General features: G+C 63.0%; 1 protein-coding gene across 1 annotated transcript in view; it reads right to left on the bottom strand.

The window, feature by feature from the left end:
• Positions 1-2623: 2623 nt before the first annotated feature.
• The window catches only part of SHANK1 (SH3 and multiple ankyrin repeat domains 1), a gene marked incomplete at both ends in the record, with an annotated part of 94406 nt that continues 75009 nt past the window's right edge, over positions 2624-22020 (bottom strand). Inside the window, 10 exons of the mRNA XM_082299858.1 lie at positions 2624-3188; positions 5955-6544; positions 7037-7864; positions 8141-8256; positions 8848-8947; positions 12025-12149; positions 14390-14446; positions 17787-17810; positions 19540-19623; positions 21241-21376. Coding sequence (XP_082155984.1) covers positions 2624-3188; positions 5955-6544; positions 7037-7864; positions 8141-8256; positions 8848-8947; positions 12025-12149; positions 14390-14446; positions 17787-17810; positions 19540-19623; positions 21241-21376 — 2625 coding nt within the window. The remainder of the gene's footprint in view (positions 3189-5954; positions 6545-7036; positions 7865-8140; positions 8257-8847; positions 8948-12024; positions 12150-14389; positions 14447-17786; positions 17811-19539; positions 19624-21240; positions 21377-22020) is intronic.

The raw sequence follows: 22020 nt of genomic DNA, 5'->3' as shown, positions 1-22020 counted from the left end.
GGAGCCGAGCGTGTGACACGCGCGCGTGCAAGGGGGGGGGGGTGTGCGCCAGGGGTGTGTGGGGGTGTGAGGCGCGAGTGTGCAAGGCGTGTGCTGGCGGGGGGGGCTGCGAGTGTGCAAGGGGCGACGCGTGTGAGTGAGAGCCTTGCACACGCGCGTGCCAGGCAGGCAGCTCAGGCCCACACCCGTGTGCAAGCCGTGCCCGCGCTCGCCTCACCCGCTGCCCCGCTCACGCCCTTGCACACGCGCGTGCCCGGCCCGGGCGGGCCCATCCCCCCCCTTGCACGCCCCGTCACACGCCCGCCTCCCCTTGCACGCTCAGGGGCTCTTGCACGTCCGGCTGCAGATCCCGTTGCACGCCCGGCTCCTCTCGCACGCCCGCCTCGCCTTGCACGCCCGGCTCCTGCGCTACATTCGCGTCTCGTCGCACAATCGTCGCGTCTTGCACAATCGTTTCGTCTTGCACAATCAGATTTCCTTGCACGCCCGCCTCCACGGCCTGTTGCACGCCCGCGAGCTCCCCTTGCACGCCCGGGTCCCACTGCACACCCGCGTCCACGCCCTGTTGCACGCCCAGGGGCAGTCGCACGCTCACGTCCGGCTCCTGGTCCACACTCGCGTGTCCTTGCACGCTCGCGTCCCGTTGCACACTCACATCCCACTGCACGCCCCCCCCCGGCTCCTGTTGCACACCCAGCTCCTGTTGCACGCTCATTTCCACGTCCCACTGCGCACTCGGGGCCGCTTGCACGCTCAGGTCCTGTTGCACACTCAGGTCCCACTCCACGCCCGGATCCCGTTGCACACTCGGCTCCCGCCGCACCTTCGGGTCCCATTGCACACTCAGCTCCCCTGGGGCGCTCCAGTCCAGCTGCCGTTGCACGCTCAGCTCCTGTTGCACGCTCAGCCTCCTCTGGAGCTCCGGGTCCTGTTGCACGCTCAGCTTCCGTTGCACGCTCAGCTCCTGCTGCACGCTCAGCCTCCTCTGCAGCTCCGCGTCCCATTGCACGCTCAGCTTCCGTTGCACGCCCAGGTCTCGTGGCACGCTCAGGTCCCGCCGCACACGCTTGTCCAGGGGCTGTTGCACGCCCAGATCCCAGCGGATTCCCGTTTCCATCTCCCGTTGCACACTCAGCTCCCGTTGCACGCTCGGGTCCCGCCGCATTCCCATGTCCATCTCCTTTTGCACACTCAGCTCCCGCCGCACGCCCAAGTCCAGGTCCCGTTGCACGCTCAGCTCCCGGGGCACGCTCAGATCCCGCCGGATTCCCATGTCCATCTCCTGTTGCACACTCAGATCCCGTTGCACGCTCAGATCCCACCGGATGCCCATGTCCATGTCCCGGCGCCCGCTGTCCACGTCCCGTTGCACACTCAGCTCCCGCCGCACACCCACGCCCACAGCCCGCCGCACACCCGCGCCCCGCCGCACACTCGGATCCCGTTGCACACTCGGATCCCGTTGCACGCCCGGATCCCGTGGCACACTCAAGTCCCGTTGCACACTCAGATCCCCTTGCACTCCCGGATCCCGTTGCACACCCGGCTGCCGTGGCACACTCGGATCCTGCTGCACACTCAGATCCCCTTGCACACTCATTTCCTGCCAGATCCCCACATCCCGCTGCACACCCCCACCCTGTTGCACACTCAGATCCCATTGCACACCCAGATCCCATTTCAGCCCCACATCCCGCCACACACTCGAGTCCCGTTGCACACTCGGATCCCAATTCACACCCAGATCCTGTTGCACACTCGGATCCCAGTTCACACCCGGATCCCGTTGCACACAGAGATCCCATTGCACACCCGGCCCCTGATTCACACCCGGATCCCGTTGCACACCCGGATCCCATCCCAGTCCCACATCGCGCCACACACTCGGATCCCGTTGCACACTCGGATCCCAATTCACACCCGGATCCCACTGCACACCCGGATCCTGTTGCACACTTGGATCCCAATTCCCACCTGGATCCTGTTGCACACTCGGATCCCAATTCACACTCGGATCTCGTTGCACACTGAGATCCCATTGCACACCCGGCCCCCAATTCACACTCGGATCCCGTTGCACACCGAGATCCCATTGCACACCCGGCCCCCAATTCACACTCACATCCCGTTGCACACACGGATCCCGTTGCACACCCGGATCCCGTTGCACACTGAGATCCCGTTGCACACTCGGATCGCGTTGCACACTGAGATCCCGTTGCACACCCGGCCCCCAATTCACACTCGGATCCCGTTGCACACCCGGCCCCCAATTCACACTCGGATCCCGTTGCACACTCGGATCCCGTTGCACACCGAGATCCCACCACACACCCAGATCCCATTGCACACCCGGCCCCCAATTCACACCCGGATCCCGTTGCACACCCAGATCCCACCACACACCGAAATCCCCTTGCACACCCGCACCCCCTCGCACACTCACATCCCCCCTCACCCTCTCCTCCTCCTCCTCCTCCTCCTCCTCCGTCCCCCCCCAGCCGCCGCATCCCCGCCGCTCTCCCGGGCCGCTCCCGCCGCTGCTCCCCGCGGCCCTCGGGGCTCTCCCCGGGGCTCTCCCCGGGGCTCTCCCCGGAGCTCTCCCCGCCGCCCCCCAGCTCCATCACCTCTCGAGGAAGAGGCGGAGGGCACGGTCGATGTTCATGCGGTGCCCGACGCGGGTGACGCCCAGGTCGATGTAATCCTCCTTGGTGAGCGCGGGCAGGTGAGTGCCGTCGATCTCGTTGTGCAGGAAGCGAGCGCGATGCTCGCCCAGGTTCAGCGACTCCAACCAGTCCGCCACGTCGAATTTGCTCCAAAAAGCCAAAGGTTTGGCCCCGAAAGGTTTGCCGGGGGCTACGGCTCGCGGAGGGGATAAAGAACGAGCCGGCGAAGCGTCGGAGAAGCCGGCGGGGCCACCTCGTAGCTCCAGGTAGCCACCGTAAAGGTGAGCCGCGGGTAAGGTGGGCAAGGAAGCCGGGCGGGGGGCGGGGCTCCCGCGGCGCTCCGAGGGGGGGGGAGCCGGGCTGGGGGCGCGGCGGAGGGGGGGGCGCACGTCCAGGTCCCCCCCGACCCCCACGCCCACCCCCGCGGGGGGTTTGGGGGGGGGCCAGTGCGGGAAGAGAGCGGCCGTGGGGGGGGGCTTGGAGGATGCCGAGGGGGGAGGGGGGCCCGTGGCGTCCGGGAGCCTGTGGGGGGAGGGGGAGGGGTTAGGGGGGTGGGGGAGGGGCCGGTCACCCATCCCCCACCTCAAAGAACAGCCCAGGACCACCCCCCCCCCCCCCTCAATGCCCGGCGTGGGTGCGGTGCCCACCCGAATCCACCCAGGAGGTGACGCAGGTGGGATGGGTGCAGGTGAGATGGGGGTGGTGGGGGCCAGGGGTGGTGGGTGCCGCAGGTGTGATGGGTGTCACAGGTGGGTGTGACAGGTGGGTGTCACCGGTGTGATGGGTGTCACCGGTGTGGTGGGTGTCACAGGTGTGATGGGTGTCACAGGTGTGATGGGTGTCACAGGTGTGATGGGTGCCACAGGTGCGATGGGTGTCACAGGTGCGATGGGTGTCACAGGTGTGATGGGTGTCACAGGTGTGATGGGTGTCACAGGTGTGGTGGGTGCCAGGTGTGATGGGGGTCACGGGTGTGATGGGTGCCGCAGGTGTGATGGGTGTCACAGGTGTGATGGGTGTCCCAGGTGTGGTGGGTGTCACAGGTGCGATGGGTGTCACAGGTGGGTGTCACAGGTGTGATGGGTGTCACAGGTGGGTGTCACAGGTGGGTGTCCCAGGTGTGATGGGTGCCGCAGGTGTGATGGGTGTCACAGGTGTGATGGGTGCCACAGGTGGGTGTCACAGGTGTGATGAGGGTCACAGGTGTGATGGGTGTCACAGGTGTGATGGGTGTCACAGGTGTGATGGGTGCCGCAGGTGTGATGGGTGCCGCAGGTGTGATGGGTGTCACAGGTGCGATGGGTGTCACAGGTGTGGTGGGTGTCACAGGTGTGATGGGTGTCACAGGTGCGATGGGTGTCACAGGTGCGATGGGTGTCACAGGTGTGATGGGTGTCACAGGTGTGATGGGTGCCACAGGTGCGATGGGTGTCACAGGTGTGATGGGTGTCACAGGTGTGATGGGTGTCACAGGTGTGATGGGTGTCACCGGTGGGTGTCACAGGTGCGATGGGTGTCACAGGTGTGGTGGGTGTCACAGGTGTGATGGGTGCCACAGGTGTGATGGGTGCCGCAGGTGTGATGGGTGTCACAGGTGTGATGGGTGCCAGGTGTGATGGGTGCCGCAGGTGTGATGGGTGTCACAGGTGTGATGGGTGCCACAGGTGCGATGGGTGTCACAGGTGTGATGGGTGTCACCGGTGGGTGTCACAGGTGTGATGGGTGTCACAGGTGTGATGGGTGCCACAGGTGTGATGGGTGCCACCGGTGTGATGGGTGTCACAGGTGTGATGGGTGCCACGGGTGCGATGCGCGCCCAAATCCATGCCACAGGTGCCACAGGTGCCACAGGTGCCGGGATCGATGGGTGCCAGGTGTGCCACAGGTGCCACGGGTGCCACACATGCGATATCCCCCAGTCCATGCAGCAGGTGCCAGGTGTGCCACAGGTGCCACAGGTGCCACGGGTGCCACACCTGCGATACCTCCCCTCCCCCCCAAATCCATGCAGCAGGTGCCAGGTGTGCCACAGATGCCACAGGTGCCATGGGTGCCACACGTGCGATACCCCCCAGTCCATGCAGCAGGTGCCAGGTGTGCCACAGGTGCCACAGGTGCCACACGTGCGATGCACTCCAAATCCTTGCATGGAGTGCCAGGTGTGCCACAGGTGCCACGGGTGCCACACATGCGATATCCCCCAGTCCATGCAGCAGGTGCCAGGTGTGCCACGGGTGCCACAGGTGTCAGCACCCCCTACCCATGCAATGGGTGCCACAGGTGCCACGGGTGCCACAGGTGCCATGGGTGCCACAGGCATTAAAGGTGTCACAGGTGTCAGGAGTGCCGTGAGTGCCTTGGGTGCCACAGGTGCCATGCCCCGCCATGCACGCCATGGGTGCCAGGTGCGGCACAGGTGTCACACAGCCCCAGCCATGCCATGGGTGTCCCAGGTGCGATGGGTGCCATGGGTGCCACAGGTGCCATGGGTGTCCCAGGTGTGATGGGTGCCATGGGTGGCACAGGTGTGATGGGTGCCATGGGTGTCCCAGGTGAGATGGGTGCCATGGGTGCCACAGGTGCGATGGGTGCCATGGGTGCCACAGGTGCCATGGGTGTCCCAGGTGTGATGGGTGCCATGGGTGTCCCAGGTGGGATGGGTACCATGGGTGTCCCAGGTGTCCCAGGTGAGATGGGTGCCATGACTGCCCCAGGTGCGATGGGTGCCACGCCCCCGCCCCATGGGTGTCCCAGGTGTGATGGGTGTCCCAGGTGTCCCAGGTGTGATGGGTGCCATGGGTGCCACAGGTGAGATGGGTGCCATGGGTGTCCCAGGTGCGATGGGTGTCCCAGGTGTCCCAGGTGCCATGGGTGTCCCAGGTGGGATGGGTGTCCCAGGTGTCCCCGATGTGATGGGTGCCATGGGTGTCCCAGGTGCCATGGGTGTCCCAGGTGTCCCAGGTGTCCCAGGTGCGATGGGTGCCATGGGTGTCCCAGGTGTCCCAGGTGTCCCAGGTGCGATGGGTGCCATGGGTGTCCCAGGTGGGATGGGTGTCCCAGGTGAGATGGATGCCATGACTGCCCCAGGTGCGATGGGTGCCACGCCCCCGCCCCATGGGTGCCACAGGTGAGATGGGTGCCATGGGTGCCCCAGGTGCGATGGGTGTCCCAGGTGTCCCCGGTGTCCCAGGTGCGATGGGTGCCACCCCCCCCGCCCCACCTGTATCCCACCTCCCCCACCCCCTCCCCCACCCTCCCCTGCCGCCCAGCCCCCCCTCCCCCCCTCACCTGTGCCTCCCGGCCCCTCCGAAGGCTCCTTCGTGTCCCGCGCGTGTCCAGGGGGCTCCGAGCCCCCCCCGGCCGGGCTCGTCCCACACCTCGGGCCGGCCCCGGAGCCCCCCCCGGCCCCTCGCCCGCCTCTCTCCGCCCTCGCCAGGGCCGTACGGGGGGGGTCCCTCGGTAGCCTCGGGGGGGTGGTCGCTGCTGCTGCGGCTGTCCACCTCCTCGATCCCCGAGTCCGTCACCACCTCGGGCCCTTCGGGGGGCCCCCCCGCGCCCCCCCCCACGCCCCCCACCACCACCGCCGTCCCACCCCCCCCACCGCCCCCACCGCCTCCTCGCCGGGGGTCGTGGGGGCCCCCCCCGCCGCCCGCTTGGGTGAGCGTGGCCACCTCGCTGTCGTACGAGGTCAGGCTGGAAGCGGCCGAGTCGCCCACGGGGGGGCCCTCGGTGGCCTCGAAGCTGTTGGCGAACTCGAGCGGGGGGGGCAGCGGCTCGGCCAGCAGCAGCTCCTCGTCGCCGTCCACCGAGGGCGCGGGGGGGGGCAGCGCCAGGAGCCCCCCGGTGTCGGCGAAGCGGACGCGGCTCTCGGGGGGCGGCTGCAAAGCCGGGGGGGCCCCCCAAGCTTCGGCCGGGGATTGGGGGCGGCTGGAACGGCGGGGGCTGCCCGGGGGGGCGGGGAGTTTTTGGGGAGGGGGCGGCTTGGGGAGGGTGGGGGTCCCGGTAAGGTGAAGCGAGCCCATCCCCCCCAGAGGCAGCGAGCGGCCGCTGACGCCGCCCCCAGCCCCAGCCAGGTTGGGGTGCAGTGGGGAGGGGGCGGCGGTGGCGGCGGAGGGGGGGGGTCCGTGAAGGGTTGGGAGACCCCCGTGCAGCCCCCCCAGCGGGAAGGGGCCGGGGGCGGCGGGCAGGACGCGGCACCCCCCCGGGGGGGCGGCGGGAGGGGGCAGCGGGGACGGGGAGCGCACCGGAGACAAACTGGGATGAACCGGCGACAAACTGGGATGAACCGGCGACAAACTGGGATGCACCGGCGACAAACTGGGATGAACCGGCGACAAACTGGGATGCACCGGCGACAAACTGGGATGCACCGGAGACATGGCGGGGTGGCCCGGAGCGGCGCCGGGGTGGCCCAGCGAGGCGCTGCCGTGCATCGAGGCCATACTGGGATGAACTGGGCTCATACTGGCATGCACCGGAGCCGCGCCGGGGTGTATGGTGGCCGAGCCGGGGTGCAGGGGAGGGGGCGCGACCCCCACGCTGCTGAAGGCGCTGCCCACCCCCCCCCCAGCCCCACCCCCACCACCCCCCACCCCGGCAACGCCCTTGGCCCCCCGGTAGCCACGGGAGGGGGGGGGGAAAGCATCGGCCGCGCCCCCTCCCCCGGCCACGAACATCCCCTCGTCGATGCTCTTGGAGTGGCGCAGCCGGGGGGCCGACGACCCCCCCCCAGCCACGCCGGCGACCCCCCCCAGCCCCGCCGTGCCCCCCCCCAGCCCCTCCTCGTCTTCCTCGGTGCTGAGGAAGAGCGCGGAGCGCCGACCCCCCCCCCATTCCCGGCGAGCCGCCCCCACCAGCGCGGCCCCGAACTGCGAGGTGAAATCCAGCGCGGGGGGGGGCGCCGAGGGACCCCCGCCCACCCCCCCACCACCCCCACCCCCAGGAGACCCTCCCCCACCCATCCCACCACCTCCTCCTCCTCCTCCCACACCCGGCGACCCTCCCCCCGTGCCCCCTCCTCCTCCTCCCCCCCCCCCCACAACCATCGGGGGTCCCTCCGGGGGTCCCCCCCCACCCCCCGCGCCCCCTCCCCCGACCCCCACCCCGGCTTCGGCCTCGACGCTGCTGCCGCGGCTGCTGCGGCCGGAGCTGCTGGTGGAGGGGGCTTTGACCACGATGGTGGGGATCGCGATCGAGCTCTTGTCGCCGACACCGCCTGCCCCCCCCGCCACCACCCCCCCAGGACCCCCCCCCACCCCAGCGCCGCCGCCGCCCCCCCCCACCACCAGCGCCCCCTCCTCCACCTTGGTCTGCTTGACCAGGGGGCCCTTGCGGCGCAGCGGCTTCGGGGGTCCCCCCCCAGCGCCCACCCCCCCCCCGCGGCCCCCCAGGTTGTAGAGGCGCCAGGGACCCCCCCCGGGCCCCCCCCGAGGGCTGGAGGCACCCAAGGGGGGTGGGGGGGCGGTGTAAGGGGGCTCCGGGGGGGATGTGGTGGGGGGCGGGGGGATCTCGTCCGAGCCGGGCACGGAGAGGCTGCGGCTGAATTTGCCCGTGGGGGGGGCCAGGTAGGGTTTGTCCTCTTCGGGAGCGCCTGGGGGGGGGGGAAAGGGGGGGGTCAGGGACCACCGACTCAATTTGGGGACATTAAAGTTTAGGGGGGGGTGGGGAAGCCCTGAATTTGGGAGTGTGGGGGTTGGGGAGGGGGAGGAACCCACCCAAAAAGGGGGCGCAGGGGTTTGGGGGGGGGGGGGCGGATCCCAACCCTATTTGGGGGTGAGGGGATTTGGGGAGGGGGCTTGGGGGGGTCAGGGACCACCGACTCAATTTGGGGGTGCTGGGGGGGGGCGGGGAACCCCCCGAATTTGGGAGTGTGGGGTTTGGGGAGGGGGCAAAACCCCCCCAAAAAGGGGGCGCTGGGGTTTGGGGGGGCTGGGATCCCCCCCTTTTGGGGGTGAGGGGGGGTCAGGGACCACCGACTCAATTTGGGGGCGCTGGGGGGGGGTGGGAATCCCCAAATTTGGGACCCTGGGGTTTGGGGAGGGGGCAAAACCCCCCCAAAAAGGGGGCGCAGGGGTTCGGGGGGGGGGTCCGGACCTAAAAAAGGGTTCAAGGACGTGAGGGGGGGGTCCCCAAACCCCCCAAAAAGGGGGTCCCAGCCCCCTCCCCCCCCCCCCGCACCCACCGATGGATTTCTGGCGCAGCATCAGCCCGTGGGGGGGGCCCGCGGGCAGGAAGGGGCGCTCGAAGCCCCCCGCCCCCATCCGGTGAGCCTCGAAGGGGCCCTGGGGGGGGGCGGAGGGTCAGGGACCCCCAAAAACCCCCCCGGAACCCCAAAAACCCCCCCGGAACCCCAAACCCCCCCCCCCGGAACCCCCCAAAAACCCCCCGGAACCCCAAAAACCCCCCCAGGGTCAGGGACCCCCAAAAACCCCCCCGGAACCCCCAAAAACCCCCCCAGAACCCCAAACCCCCCCCCCGGAACCCCCCAAAAACCCCCCCAGGGTCAGGGACCCCCAAAACCTCCCCCGGAACCCCCAAAAACCCCCCCGGAACCCCAAAACGCCCCCCCCCGGAACCCCCAAAACCCCCCAGAACCCCAACCCCCCAAAACCCCCAAAACCCCCCCAGAACCCCAACCCCCCCCCGGAACCCCCAAAAACCCCCCCGGAACCCCAAAAACCCCCCCAGAGTCAGGGATCCCCCAAAACCCCCCCCAAAAAAGTGTGGGAACCCCCCCCATGAAAAGAATGGAGACCCCCCCCAATAATTTGGGATCCCCCCCACCCCCAAATTTTCACCCAAATTTCACCCAATTTTCACCCAATTTTTACCTAAATTTCACCCCATTTTTACCCGAATTTCACCCAAACTTCACCCAAATTTCACCCAATTTTTACCAAATTTCCCCCCAATTTCACCCAATTTTTACCTAATTTTCAGCCAAATTTTCACCCAATTTCCCCCAATTTTCACCCAATTTTCACCCAAATTTCCCCCAATTTTCACCCAAATTTTACCCAAATTTCACCCAGTTTTCTACCCAATTTTTACCCAAATTTCCCCCAATTTTTTCCCCAAATTTTACCCAAATTTCCCCCAATTTTCACCCAATTTTTCCCCAATTTTCCCCAATTTTCCCCCAATTTCCCCCCAATTTTTCCCAATTTCCCCCCAATTTTTCCCCAATTTTCACCCAAATTCTCTCCCAAATTTCATCCAATTTTCCCCTATTTTCACCCATTTTTAATCCAATTTTTACCCAAATTGTACCCAAATTTTACCCTTTTTTCCCAATCTTCACCCAATTTTTACCCAAATTTTACCCAAATTTTGCCCAATTCTTATCCAATTTTTACCCAATTTTCCCCAAATTTTCACCCATTTTTTACCCAATTTTCACCCAATTTTTACCCAAATTTCACCCAATTTTCACCCGAATGTTACCCAAATCTTACCCCATTTTTATCCAAATTTTACCCAATTTTTACCCAATTTTCCCCCAAATTTCACCCAATTTTTACCCCAATTTCGCCCAAATTTTGCCCAATTTTCACCTAAACTTTACCCTATTTTTATCCAAATTTCATCCAAATTTCCCCCAAATTTCACCAAATGTCACACAAATTTCATCCAATTTTTACCCAAATTTCACCCAATTTTAACCCCAATTTCGCCCAAATTTTACCCAAATTTCACCCAGTTTTTACCCAATTTTTACCCAAATTTCCCCCAAATTTTCCTCAATTTTTCCCAATTTCCCCCCAATTTTCCCCCAATTTTCCGCCAAATTCTCTCCCAAATTTCATCCAATTTTTACCCAAATTTTACCCATTTTTTCCCAAATTTTTCCCAAATTTTGCTCAAACTTTACCCAATTTTCCCCCAATTTTCTCCCAAATTGTACCCAAATTTTATCCAGTTTTCCCACAATTTTCACCCGTTTTCCCCCCAATTTTCCCCCAATTTTTACCCAAATTTTGCCCAAATTTCTCCCAAATTGTACCCAAATTTTACCCATTTTTTCCCAATTTTCACCCAATTTTTACCTAAATTTTACCCAATTTTCACCCAAATGTCACCCAAATTTCCCCCCAATTTTTACCCAATTTCCCCCCAATTTCCCCCAATTTTCGCCCAAATGTCACCCAAATTTCATCCAATTTTTACCCAAATTTCACCCAATGTTCACCCCATTTTTGCCCAAATTTTACTCAAATTTCACCCAGTTTTTACCCAAAGTTTACCCAATTTTCACCCATTTCCCCCCCAATTTCCCCCCAATTCCCCCCAATTTTCCCCAATTCCCCCCAATTTTCCCCAATTTCCCCCAATTCACCCCAATTTCCCCCCCAATTTCCCCAAATTTCCCCCAATTTCCCCCAATTTTCCCCAATTTTCCCAAATTCCCCCCAATTCCCCCCAATTTCCCCCCAATTTTCCCCCAAACTTCACCCAATTTTTACCCAATTTTCACCCCATTTTCACCCAAATTTCACCCAAATTTCGCCCAAATTTTCCCCAATTCCTCCCAATTTCCCCCCAATTTTCCCCCAATTTCCTCCCAATTCCCCCCCAATTTCCCCAATTTTCCCCAATTTCCCCCCAATTTTCACCCATTTTTCCCCCAATTTTCCCCCAATTTCCCCCCAATTTCCCCCCCAATTTCCCCAAATTTCCCCCAATTTCCCCCAATTTCCCCAATTCCCCCCCAATTCCCCCCAATTCCCCCCAATTTCCCCCCAATTTTCCCCCAAACTTCACCCAATTTTGACCCAATTTTCACCCCATTTTCACCCAAATTTCACCCAAATTTCACCCAAATTTCGCCCAAATTTTCCCCAATTTTCCCCCAATTCCCCCCAATTTTTACCCAATTTCCCCAAATTTCCCCCAATTTCCCCCCAATTTCCCCCCAATTTTCACCCATTTTTACCCAATTTTCCCCCAATTTCCTCCCAATTTCCCCAAATTTCCCCCAATTTCCCTCAATTTCCCTCAATTTCCCCCAATTTTCCCCAATTTCCCCCCCAATTTCCCCCAATTTTCCCCCAATTTCCTCCCATTTTCCCCCCAATTTCCTCCCAATTTTCCCCCCAATTTCCCCCAATTTCCCCAATTTTCCCCAATTTTCCCAAATTCCCCCCAATTCCCCCCAATTTCCCCCAATTTTCCCCCAAACTTCACCCAATTTTTACCCAATTTTCACCCCATTTTCACCCAAATTTCGCCCAAATTTTCCCCAATTTCCCCCCAATTTCCCCCCAATTTTCACCCATTTTCCCCCCAATTTCCCCCCAATTTCCCCCCAAATCCCCCCCCCCAATTTATTTTTTTTTGGGGAGCCCCCCGGGGGTCGCACCTCGGGCCCGAAGAAGCCTTTGGGGGGTCGCCCCCCCTTGCCCAGGGGGGGTCCCAGGGGTGCCCCCGGCCCCTCCCCCGCGCTGATGCTCTGCTGGGCCGCGGCCAAAATCTCGTCCAGTTTATCTGGGGGGGGGGGTTGGAATTTGGGGAGGGGTCTCAGGATCCCCCCCCCCCCAAATCCCTCAAAATCCCCCCCCCAGACAGAGAAAACCCCCCCAAACCCACCCCACCCCCTCCCCAGGGACCCCCACCCACAATAAAGATCCGACCCTGGAGCTCCCCAAAAAAACCCTCGGGACCCCCCCCCCCCAAAAAAAAACCTCAAAGACCCCTGGGACCCCCCCCAAAAAAACCCCAGGACGCCCTCAAAGACCCCAAAAAACCCCTCGGGACCCCCCCCAAAAAAACCCAAAAACCCCTCGGAACCCCCACCAAAAAAAACCCCTCGGGACCCCCCCAAAAAAACCGCAAAGACTCCAAAGACCCCCCCAAAAAAACCCTCAAAGACCCCTGGGACCCCCCCCAAAAAAACCTCAAAAACCCCTCGGGACCCCCCCCCCCAAAAAACTCCAAAGACCCCCGGGACCCCCCCCAAAAAAAACCTCAAAGACCCCTGGGACCCCCCCAAAAAAAAACCCTCGGGACCCCCCCCAAAAAACCTCAAAGACCCCTCGGGACCCCCCCCCCAAAAAACTCCAAAGACCCCCGGGACCCCCCCAAAAAAACCTCAAAGACCCCTCGGGACCCCCCCCCCAAAAAACTCCAAAGACCCCCGGGACCCCCCCCAAAAAAACCCAAAAACCCCTCGGAACCCCCCCCCCAAAAAAAACCCAAAATCCCCTCGGGACCCCCCCCCAAAAAAAACCCAAAAACCCCTCGGAACCCCCACCAAAAAAAACCCCTCGGGACCCCCCCAAAAAAACCGCAAAGACCCCCGGGACCCCCCCCCAAAAAACCTCAAAGACCCCTCGGGACCCCCCCAAAAAACCTCAAAGACCCCCGGGACCCCCCCAAAAAAAACCCCAGGACGCCCTCAAAGACCCCAAAAAACCCCTCGGGACCCCCCCCCAAAAAAACCTCAAAGACCCCTCGGGACCCCCCCAAAAAAACCCAAAAACCCCTCGGAACCCCCCCCAAATGCCCCCAAAACCCCTCACACACCCCAAGACCCCTCCAGGACCCCCCAGGACCCCCCAAAATCCCCCCAGGACCTCCCAAAACCCCCCCAGGACCCCCCAAAATCCCCCCAGGACCCCCCAAAACCCCTCCAGGAGACCCCCAGGACCCCCTCAAACCCCCCAAAGACCCCCCAGGACCCCCCAAACCTCCCCCAGGAGTCCCAGGAGCCCCCCAGGACCCCCCCAAAATCCCCCCAGAACCCCCTCAAATCCCCCCTAGATCCCCCCAGCACCCCCCAGGACCCCCCAAAACCCCTCCAGGACCCCCCCAAAATCCCCCCAGGACCCCCTCAAATCCCCCCTAGATCCCCCCAGGACCCCCCAGGACCCCCCAAAACCCCTCCAGGACCCCCCCAAAATCCCCCCAGGACCCCCTAAACCCCTCCAGGACCTCCCCAGGACCCCCCAAAATTCCCCCAGGACCCCCTCAAATCCCCCCTCGATCCCCCCAGAAACCCCCAGGACTCCCCCCCACCCCCCCCAGGACCCCCTCAAACCCCTCAAGGATCCCCCCAAAACCCCTCCAGGACCCCCCAGGATCCCCCAGGACCCCCCCAGGACCCCCCCAAAATCCCCCCAGGACCCCCCAAAACCCCTCCAGGACCCCCCAAGACCCCCCAAAATTCCCCCAGGACCCCCTCAAATCCCCCCTCGATCCCCCCAGGAACCTCCAGGACTCCCCAAAACTCCCCCCAGGACCCCCCCAAAACCCCTCCAGGACCCCCCAAAAGCCCCCCGGGACCCCCCAGGACCCCCTCAAATGCCCCCAAAACCCCCCCAGGACCCCCTCAAACCCCTCAAGGACCCCCCCAAAACCCCTCCAGGAGCCCCGAGGACCCTCCAGGATCCCCAAAAGCCCTCCAGGACCCCCCAGGAGTCCCCAGGACCCCCCCAGGACCCCCCAAAAGCCCCCCAGGACCCCCTCAAATTCCTCCTAGATCCCCCCAGGACCCCCTCAAACCCCTCAAGGACCCCCCAAAACCCCTCCAGGACCCTCCAGGACCCCCTCAAAAGCCCCCCGGGATCCCCCAGGACCCCCTCAAATGCCCCCAAAACCCCCCCAGGACCCCCTCAAATCCCCCCTAGATCCCCCCAGAAACCCCCAGGACTCCCCAGGACCCCCCAAAACCCCTCCAGGACCCCCCAGGACCCCCCAAAAGCCCCCCGAGCCCCCTCCCCACTGACTGAGGGCCATCTGATAGACCGTCCTCTTCTTCTCGGTGGTCGAGGAAGGGTCGAAGTCTGGGGGGAGGGGGAGGGGAGAAGGTTGGGGAGGGGTCCCATGGGTGGGGGGGGGGGAGGGGATCCCATGGGGGTGGGGATGGGCGGGGGTGAGGGGGGGTTGGGGAGGATTTTTGGGGGGGATTTGGGGGGTCCTGGGAGGATTTGGGGAGTCTTGGGGGGTTTTGGGGGGGATTTGGGGGGTCCTGGTGGTGTTTGGGGGAATTTTGGGGGGATTTGGGGAGTCCTGGGGGGATGTGGGGAGTCTTGGGGGGGTTTTGGGGGGGATTTGGGGGGTCCTGGAGGGATTTTGGGGGAATTTTGGGGGGTCCTGGGGGGATTTTGGGGGAATTTGGGGGGCATTTTTGGGGGGGTCCTGGGGGTGTTTGGGGGGGTCCTGGGGATTTGGGGGGTCCTGGAGGGATTTTGGGGGAATTGTGAGGGGTCCTGGGGGTGTTTGGGGGAATTTTGGGGGTCTTGGGGCAATTTGGGGGGTCCTGGGGAGATTTTGAGAGGTCCTGGGGGTGTTTTGGGGGATCCTGGGGAGATTTTGGGGGAATTTGGGGGGTCCTGGGGAGATTTTGAGGGGTCCTGGAGGGATTTTGGGGGAATTTTGAGGGGTCCTGGTGGCGTTTGGGGGAATTTTGGGGGATTTGGGGGGTCCTGGGGGGATTTTGGGGGGGATTTGGGGGTGTTTTGGGGGTCCTGGAGGGATTTTGGGGGGTCCTGGGGGGATTTTGGGGGAATTTTGGGGGTTTTTGGGGGGATCTTGGGTGCTGAGGGAGGGGCGATGAGTGTGCAAGGGCCGGGGGGGCTTTTGATGAGTGTGCAAGAGCTGGGGTGGGCAATGAGCGAGCGTGCAAGGCCCGTGAGAGCCTGGCACAGGTGTGCAATGAGTGTGCAAGGCCCTGGGTGGGTCCATGAGTGTGCAATGAGTGTGCAAGGCCCCCGGGGGGCCTCTGCGGGGGGGGTTCAATGAGTGTGCAAGGCCCGTGCAAATCCTTGCACGGGGGGGTTGTGATGAGCGTGCGAGAGCATGGGAGGGTCCGTGAGTGTGCAAGGGGTGTGCAAGGCCCCAGGGTGGGCCCATGAGTGTGCAAGGAGTGTGCAAGGGGCCTGCAAACCCTTCCGAGGGGTTTCAATGAGTGTGCAAGGCCCCGAGACCCTTGCACGGGTTTGCAATGAGTGTGCAAGGGGTGTGCAAGGGGTGTGCAAGGGCCCCGGGAGGGCCCATGGGTGTGGAACGAGTGTGCAAGGAGCGTGCAAACCCTTCAGAGGGGTTTTGATGCGTGTGCAAGGCCCCAGGGTGGGCACCCATGGGTGTGCAATGAGTGTGCAAGGCCCGTGAGAGCCTTACACAGGGGTTTCATTGAGTGTGCAATGAGTGTGCAAGGCCCGTGCCAACCCTTGCACGGGGGGTTGGGATGAGTGTGCAAGGCCTGGGTGGCGCCCATGCGTGTGCAAGGAGTGTGCAAGGAGCGTGCAAACCCTTCCGAGGGGTTTCAATGCGTGTGCAAGGCCCCAGGGTGGGTCTATGAGTGTGCAATGAGCGTGCAAGGCCCGTGAGAGCCTTACACAGGGGTTTCAGCGAGTGTGCAATGAGTGTGCAAGGCCCCAGGGTGGGTGCCCATGGGTGTGCAATGAGTGTGCAAGGCTCCAGGGTGGGCCCATGAGTGTGCAAGGAGTGTGCAAGGGGCGTGCAAACCCTTCCGAGGGGTTTCAATGAGTGTGCAAGGCCCCGAGACCCTTGCACGGGTTTGCAATGAGCGTGCAATGGGTGTGCAAGGGGTGTGCAAGGGCCCAGGGTGGGTGCCCATGGGTGTGGAACGAGTGTGCAAGGGGCGTGCAAACCCTTCCGAGGGATTTCAATGAGTGTGCAAGGCCCCTGAGACCCTTGCACAGGTGGGCAATGAGTGTGCAAGGCCCTGGGTGAGCCCATGGGTGTGCAATGAGCGTGCAAGGCCCGTGAGAGCCTTACACAGGGGTTTCAATGAGTGTGCAATGAGTGTGCAAGGCCCCAGGGTGGGTCCATGCGTGGGCAACGAGTGTGCAAGGGGCGTGCAAACCCTTCCGAGGGGTTTCAATGAGCGTGCAAGGCCCCGTGACACTTGCACTGGGGGTTTGCAATGAGTGTGCAATGGGTGTGCAAGGGGTGTGCAAGGGCCCAGGGTGGGTGCCCATGGGTGGGCAATGAGTGTGCAAGGAGCGTGCAAACCCTTCAGAGGGGTTTTGATGAGAGTGCAAGGTCCCGGGGGTGGCTCCATGAGTGTGCAACGAGTGTGCAAGGGGCGTGCAAACCCTTCCGAGGGGTTTCAATGCGTGTGCAAGGCCCCGGAGAGCCTTGCACGGGTGTGCAATGAGTGTGCAAGGCCCTGGGTGGGTCCATGGGTGTGCAATGAGTGTGCAAGGCCCATGCCAACCCTTGCACGGGGGGTCGGGATGAGTGTGCAAGGCCTGGGTGGTGCCCATGCGTGTGCAAGGAGTGTGCAAGGAGCGTGCAAATCCTTCCGAGGGATTTCAATGAGTGTGCAAGGCCCCTGGGTAGGTCCATGAGTGTGCAATGAGCGTGCAAGGCCCGTGAGAGCCTTACACAGGGGTTTCAGCGAGTGTGCAATGAGTGTGCAAGGCCCCAGGGTGGGTCCATGAGTGTGCAACGAGTGTGAAAGGGGCGTGCAAATCCTTCCGAGGGGTTTCAATGAGTGTGCAAGGCCCCAGGGTGGGCGCCCATGGGTGTGCAATGAGTGTGCAAGGCCCCTGAGAGCCTTACACAGGGGTTTCAGTGAGTGTGCAATGAGTGTGCAAGGCCCCAGGGTGGGTCCATGAGTGTGCAATGAGCGTGCAAGGGGCGTGCAAACCCTTCCGAGGGGTTTTGATGAGTGTGCAAGGCCCCAGGGTGGGCACCCATGGGTGTGCAATGAGTGTGCAAGGCCCGTGAGAGCCTTACACAGGGGTTTCAATGAGTGTGCAATGAGTGTGCAAGGCCCCGGGGGCGGCTCCATGAGTGTGCAACGAGTGTGCAAGGCCCCAGGGTGGGCGCCCATGGGTGTGCAATGAGCGTGCAAGGGGCGTGCAAGGCCCCAGGGTGGGTCCATGAGTGTGCAACGAGTGTGAAAGGGGCGTGCAAATCCTTCCGAGGGGTTTCAATGCGTGCGCAAGGCCCCGGAGAGCCTTGCACAGGTGGGCAATGAGTGTGCAAGGCCCTGGGTGGGCCCATGGGTGTGCAATGAGTGTGCAAGGGGCGTGAGAGTCTTACACAGGGGTTTCATTGAGTGTGCAATGGGTGTGCAAGGCCCCAGGGTGGGCCCATGGGTGTGCAATGAGTGTGCAAGGGGCGTGCAAGGGGTGTGAGCCGGGCACTCACCGCTCCGCTTCTTCCAGGGGGAGACTGGGGAGACACGAGAGGAGTTAGGGGGGATTTTGGGGGGATTTGGGGGATTTTGGGGATTCTGGGGGATTTTGGGGGGATTTGGGGGGAATTTGGGGGGATTGGGGAGGGGATTTTGGGGATTTTGGGGTTTGTGGGGGGATTTTGGGGGGATTTGGAAAAGATTTGGGGGGATTTTGGGGATTTTGAGGGGTGTGGGGGGAAATTTGGGGGGATTTGGGGGAGATTTTGGGGGGATTTGGGGGGATTGGGGGGGATTTGGGGGATTGGGGGGGATTTTTGGGGATTTTGGGGATTTGGGGGAATTTGGGGGGATTTTGGGGGGTTTTGGGGGGAATTGGGGAGATTTTGGGGGGTGATTTTGGGGGGGATTTTGGGGCCATTTTGGGGGGATTTGGGGAATTTGGGGGGGATTTTGGGGGATTTTGGGTTTTTTGGGGGGGACTGGGGATATTGGGGGGGATTTGGGGTGATTTTGGGGAAATTTGGGGGGATTTGGGGCGATTTGGGGCGATTTTGGGGGATTTGGGGGATTTGGGGAGGGATTTGGGGGGAAATTTGGGGGGATTTTGGGGGGGGATTTTGGGGGGGGGGTCTCAGGGGGGTTCCCCAAAATCCCGAATTCTCCTGGGGGGGATTTTGGAGGATTTTGGAGGATTTTGGGGGGATTTGGGGGGGTCTGCAGACCCCCGGCCCCTCCCCCCGCCCCTCCCCCCCCGCTCACCCTTCTCCACTGCGGGGCCGCCGGGGGGGGGGGGGAGGGGAGGAGGTCAAAGGTCAAAGGTCAGCAAAAGCTCCCCCTCCCCACCCCCACCCCGGGACCCCTCCCCAAATTCCTGAGGGGGACCCCTCCCACCCAACCCCTCCCCCACACCCACAGGGACCCCCGGGACCCCCCCGGGACCCCCCCCCCAGGACCCCAAAACCTCCCGGGACCCCCCCCCCAAATTTCCCTTGGGACCCCCCCTGGGACCCCCAAAACCCCCCAGGACCCCTTGGGACCCCCCCAGGACCCCCCAAATTCACCCCGGGACCCCCCCAGGACTCCCCCTCCTCCCCCGGGACCCCTCAGGACCCCCCAATTTCACCCCAGGACCCCCCAAACCCCCCCAGGACCCCCTGAGACCCCCCCAGGACCCCCCAAATTCACTCCAGGACCCCCCAAACCCCCCCAGGACCCCCTGAGACCCCCCCAGGACCCCCCAAATTCACTCCGGGACCCCCCCAGGACTCCCCCTCCTCCCCCGGGACCCCCCCCCCAACCCCTGAGGACCCTCCCAGGACTCCCCAAATTCACCCCAGGACCCCCCAAGCCCCCCCAGGACCCCCCCGGACCTCCCCGGGACCCCCCCAAACCCCTCAGGACCCCCCCGGGACCCCTCAGGACCCCCCCCCGACCCCTCAGGACCCCGCAAATTCCCCTCGGGACCCCCCCGGGCCCCCCAAATTCACCCCGGGACCCCCCAAGCCCCCCCCGGACTCCCCCCAGGACCCCTCGGGACCCCCCCAGGACCCCGGGACCCCCCAGGACCCCCCGGGACCCCCCCCAAACCCCTCAGGACCCCCCCGGGACCCCTCAGGACCCCCCCAAGTCCCCCCAGGACCCCCCCCGACCCCTCAGGACCCCCCAAATTCACCCCGGGACCCCCCCCGGACCCCTCAGGACCCCCCCGGGCCCCCCCCAGGACCCCCCAAATTCACCCCGGGACCCCCCCGGCCCCCCCCTCACCCATCTCCTCCAGCTCTGACGTCATGGACTTGGAGCGCAGGGAGATGGCGGGGGCGGGGAGGCGCCGCGGCTGGGGGGGGGCGGCTGGGGGGGCACGGGGGGTCAGAGAGCCCCGGAGACCCCTCCCCAATTTACCGGAGAGACCCCCCCATGTACCGGAGACCCCTCCCCAATTTACCTGAGAGACCCCCCCATGTACCGGAGGCCCCTCCCCAATTTACCTCAGAGACCCCTCCCCAATTTACCGGAGACCCCTCCCCAATCACCTGAGAGACCCCTCCCCAATTTACCTGAGAGACCCCCCCATGTACCTGAGACCCCTCCCCAATTTACCTCAGAGACCCCTCCCCAATTTACCGGAGACCCCTCCCCAATCACCTGAGAGACCCCTCCCCAATTTACCTGAGAGACCCCTCCCCATTTATCTGAGACCCCTCCCCAATTTATCTGAGACCCCTCCCCAATTTACCTGAGAGACCCCTCCCGATGTACCTGAGACCCCTCCCCAATTTACCTGAGCCCCCTCCCCATTTATCTGAGACCCCTCCCCACATACCTGAGACCCCTCCCAGTCACCTGAGACCCCTCCCAGTAACTTGAGACCCCTCCCCAATTTACCTGAGACCCCTCCCCAATTTACCTGAGAGACCCCCCCAGTTACCTGAGACCCCTCCCCAATTTACCTGAGAGACCCCTCCCCAATTTACCTGAGAGACCCCTCCCCATTTACCAGGACCTCTCCCCAGTTACCTGAGCCCCCTCCCCATGCACCTGAGACCCCTCCTCACATACCTGAGACCCTCCCCAAGGATTCCAGGCCCCCTCCCCAATCACCTGAGACCCCTCCCCCTTTATCTGAGACCCCTCCCCACATACCTGAGACCCCTCCCAGTCACCTGAGACCCCTCCCCATTTACCTGAGACCCCTCCCCAATTTACCTGAGAGACCCCCCATGTACCTGAGACCCCTCCCCAATTTACCTGAGAGACCCCTCCCAGTTACCTGAGACCCCTCCCAGTTACCTGAGACCCCTCCCCAATTTACCTGAGAGACCCCTCCCCATTCACCTGAGCCCCCTCCCCAGTTACCTGAGCCCCCTCCCCAATTTACCTGAGACCCCTCCCCAATTTACCTGAGACCCCCCAGTCACCGGAGACCCCACCCCAATTTACCTGAGAGACCCCTCCCCATTCACCTGAGACCCCTCCCCATTTATCTGAGACCCCTCCCAGTCACCTGAGACCCCTCCCCACATACCTGAGACCCTCCCCAAGTCTTCCAGGACCCCTCCCCATTTACCTGAGACCCCTCCCCAATCACCTGAGACCCCTCCCCATTTACCAGGACCTCTCCCCTTTTACCTGAGCCCCCTCCCCATGCACCTGAGACCCCTCCTCACATACCTGAGACCCTCCCCAAGGATTCCAGGACCCCTCCCCATTCACCTGAGCCCCCTCCCCATTTACCTGAGCCCCTCCCAGTTTACCTGAGCCCCCTCCCAGTTACCTGAGTCTCCTCCCAGTTACCTGAGACCCCTCCCCTTTTTACCTGAGCCCCCTCCCCATTCACCTGAGCCCCCTCCCCAGTTTACCTGAGCCCCCTCCCAGTTACCTGAGCCCCCTCCCCATTTACCTGCCCCCCCCCCCAGGTTCCCAGGAGCCCTCGGGGGGTGCAGGGGAGCCCCCCCGCCCCCCCCTCACCCCTGCGCCGGGGTCCCTCGGGGGGCTCCGGGTGCCGCGTCACCATCACCACCTTGAGCACGAGGCTGTTCCCGCCCTGGCGGATCATGTTCACCACCTGCCGGTGGCCCACCTTGACCACGTTCTGCCCGTTCACCTGCGCAGGGGAGAGACAGGCGTGAGACAGGGGTGTGACAGGTGTGACAGGGGTGAGACAGGGGTGTGACAGGTGTGTGACAGGTGTGAGACAGGTGTGAGACAGGTGTGTGACAGGTGTGACACAGGTGTGTGACAGGTGTGACAGGTGTGTGACACAGGTGTGAGACAGGGGTGAGACAGGTGTGTGACAGGGGTGTGACAGGGGTGAGACAGGTGTGAGACAGGTGTGAGACAGGTGTGTGACAGGTGTGACACAGGTGTGTGACAGGTGTGAGACAGGTGTGTGACAGGTGTGTGACAGGTGTGTGACAGGTGTGACACAGGTGTGTGACAGGTGTGAGACAGGTGTGTGACAGGTGTGAGACAGGTGTGTGACAGGTGTGTGACAGGTGTGACACAGGTGTGTGACAGGTGTGTGACAGGTGTGTGACAGGTGTGAGACAGGTGTGAGACAGGTGTGTGACAGGTGTGTGACAGGTGTGAGACAGGTGTGTGACAGGTGTGTGACAGGTGTGTGACAGGTGTGAGACAGGTGTGAGACAGGTGTGTGACAGGTGTGTGACAGGTGTGAGACAGGTGTGTGACAGCTGTGTGACAGGTGTGTGACAGGTGTGAGACAGGTGTGACACAGGTGTGAGACAG

The sequence above is a fragment of the Coloeus monedula genome (assembly GCF_965178545.1).
Source record: "Coloeus monedula genome assembly, chromosome: 34".
Taxonomy (NCBI): domain Eukaryota; kingdom Metazoa; phylum Chordata; class Aves; order Passeriformes; family Corvidae; genus Coloeus; species Coloeus monedula.
The sequence above is the reverse complement of the archived record's forward strand: the minus strand, read 5'-3'. Positions and strand labels throughout refer to the sequence as shown.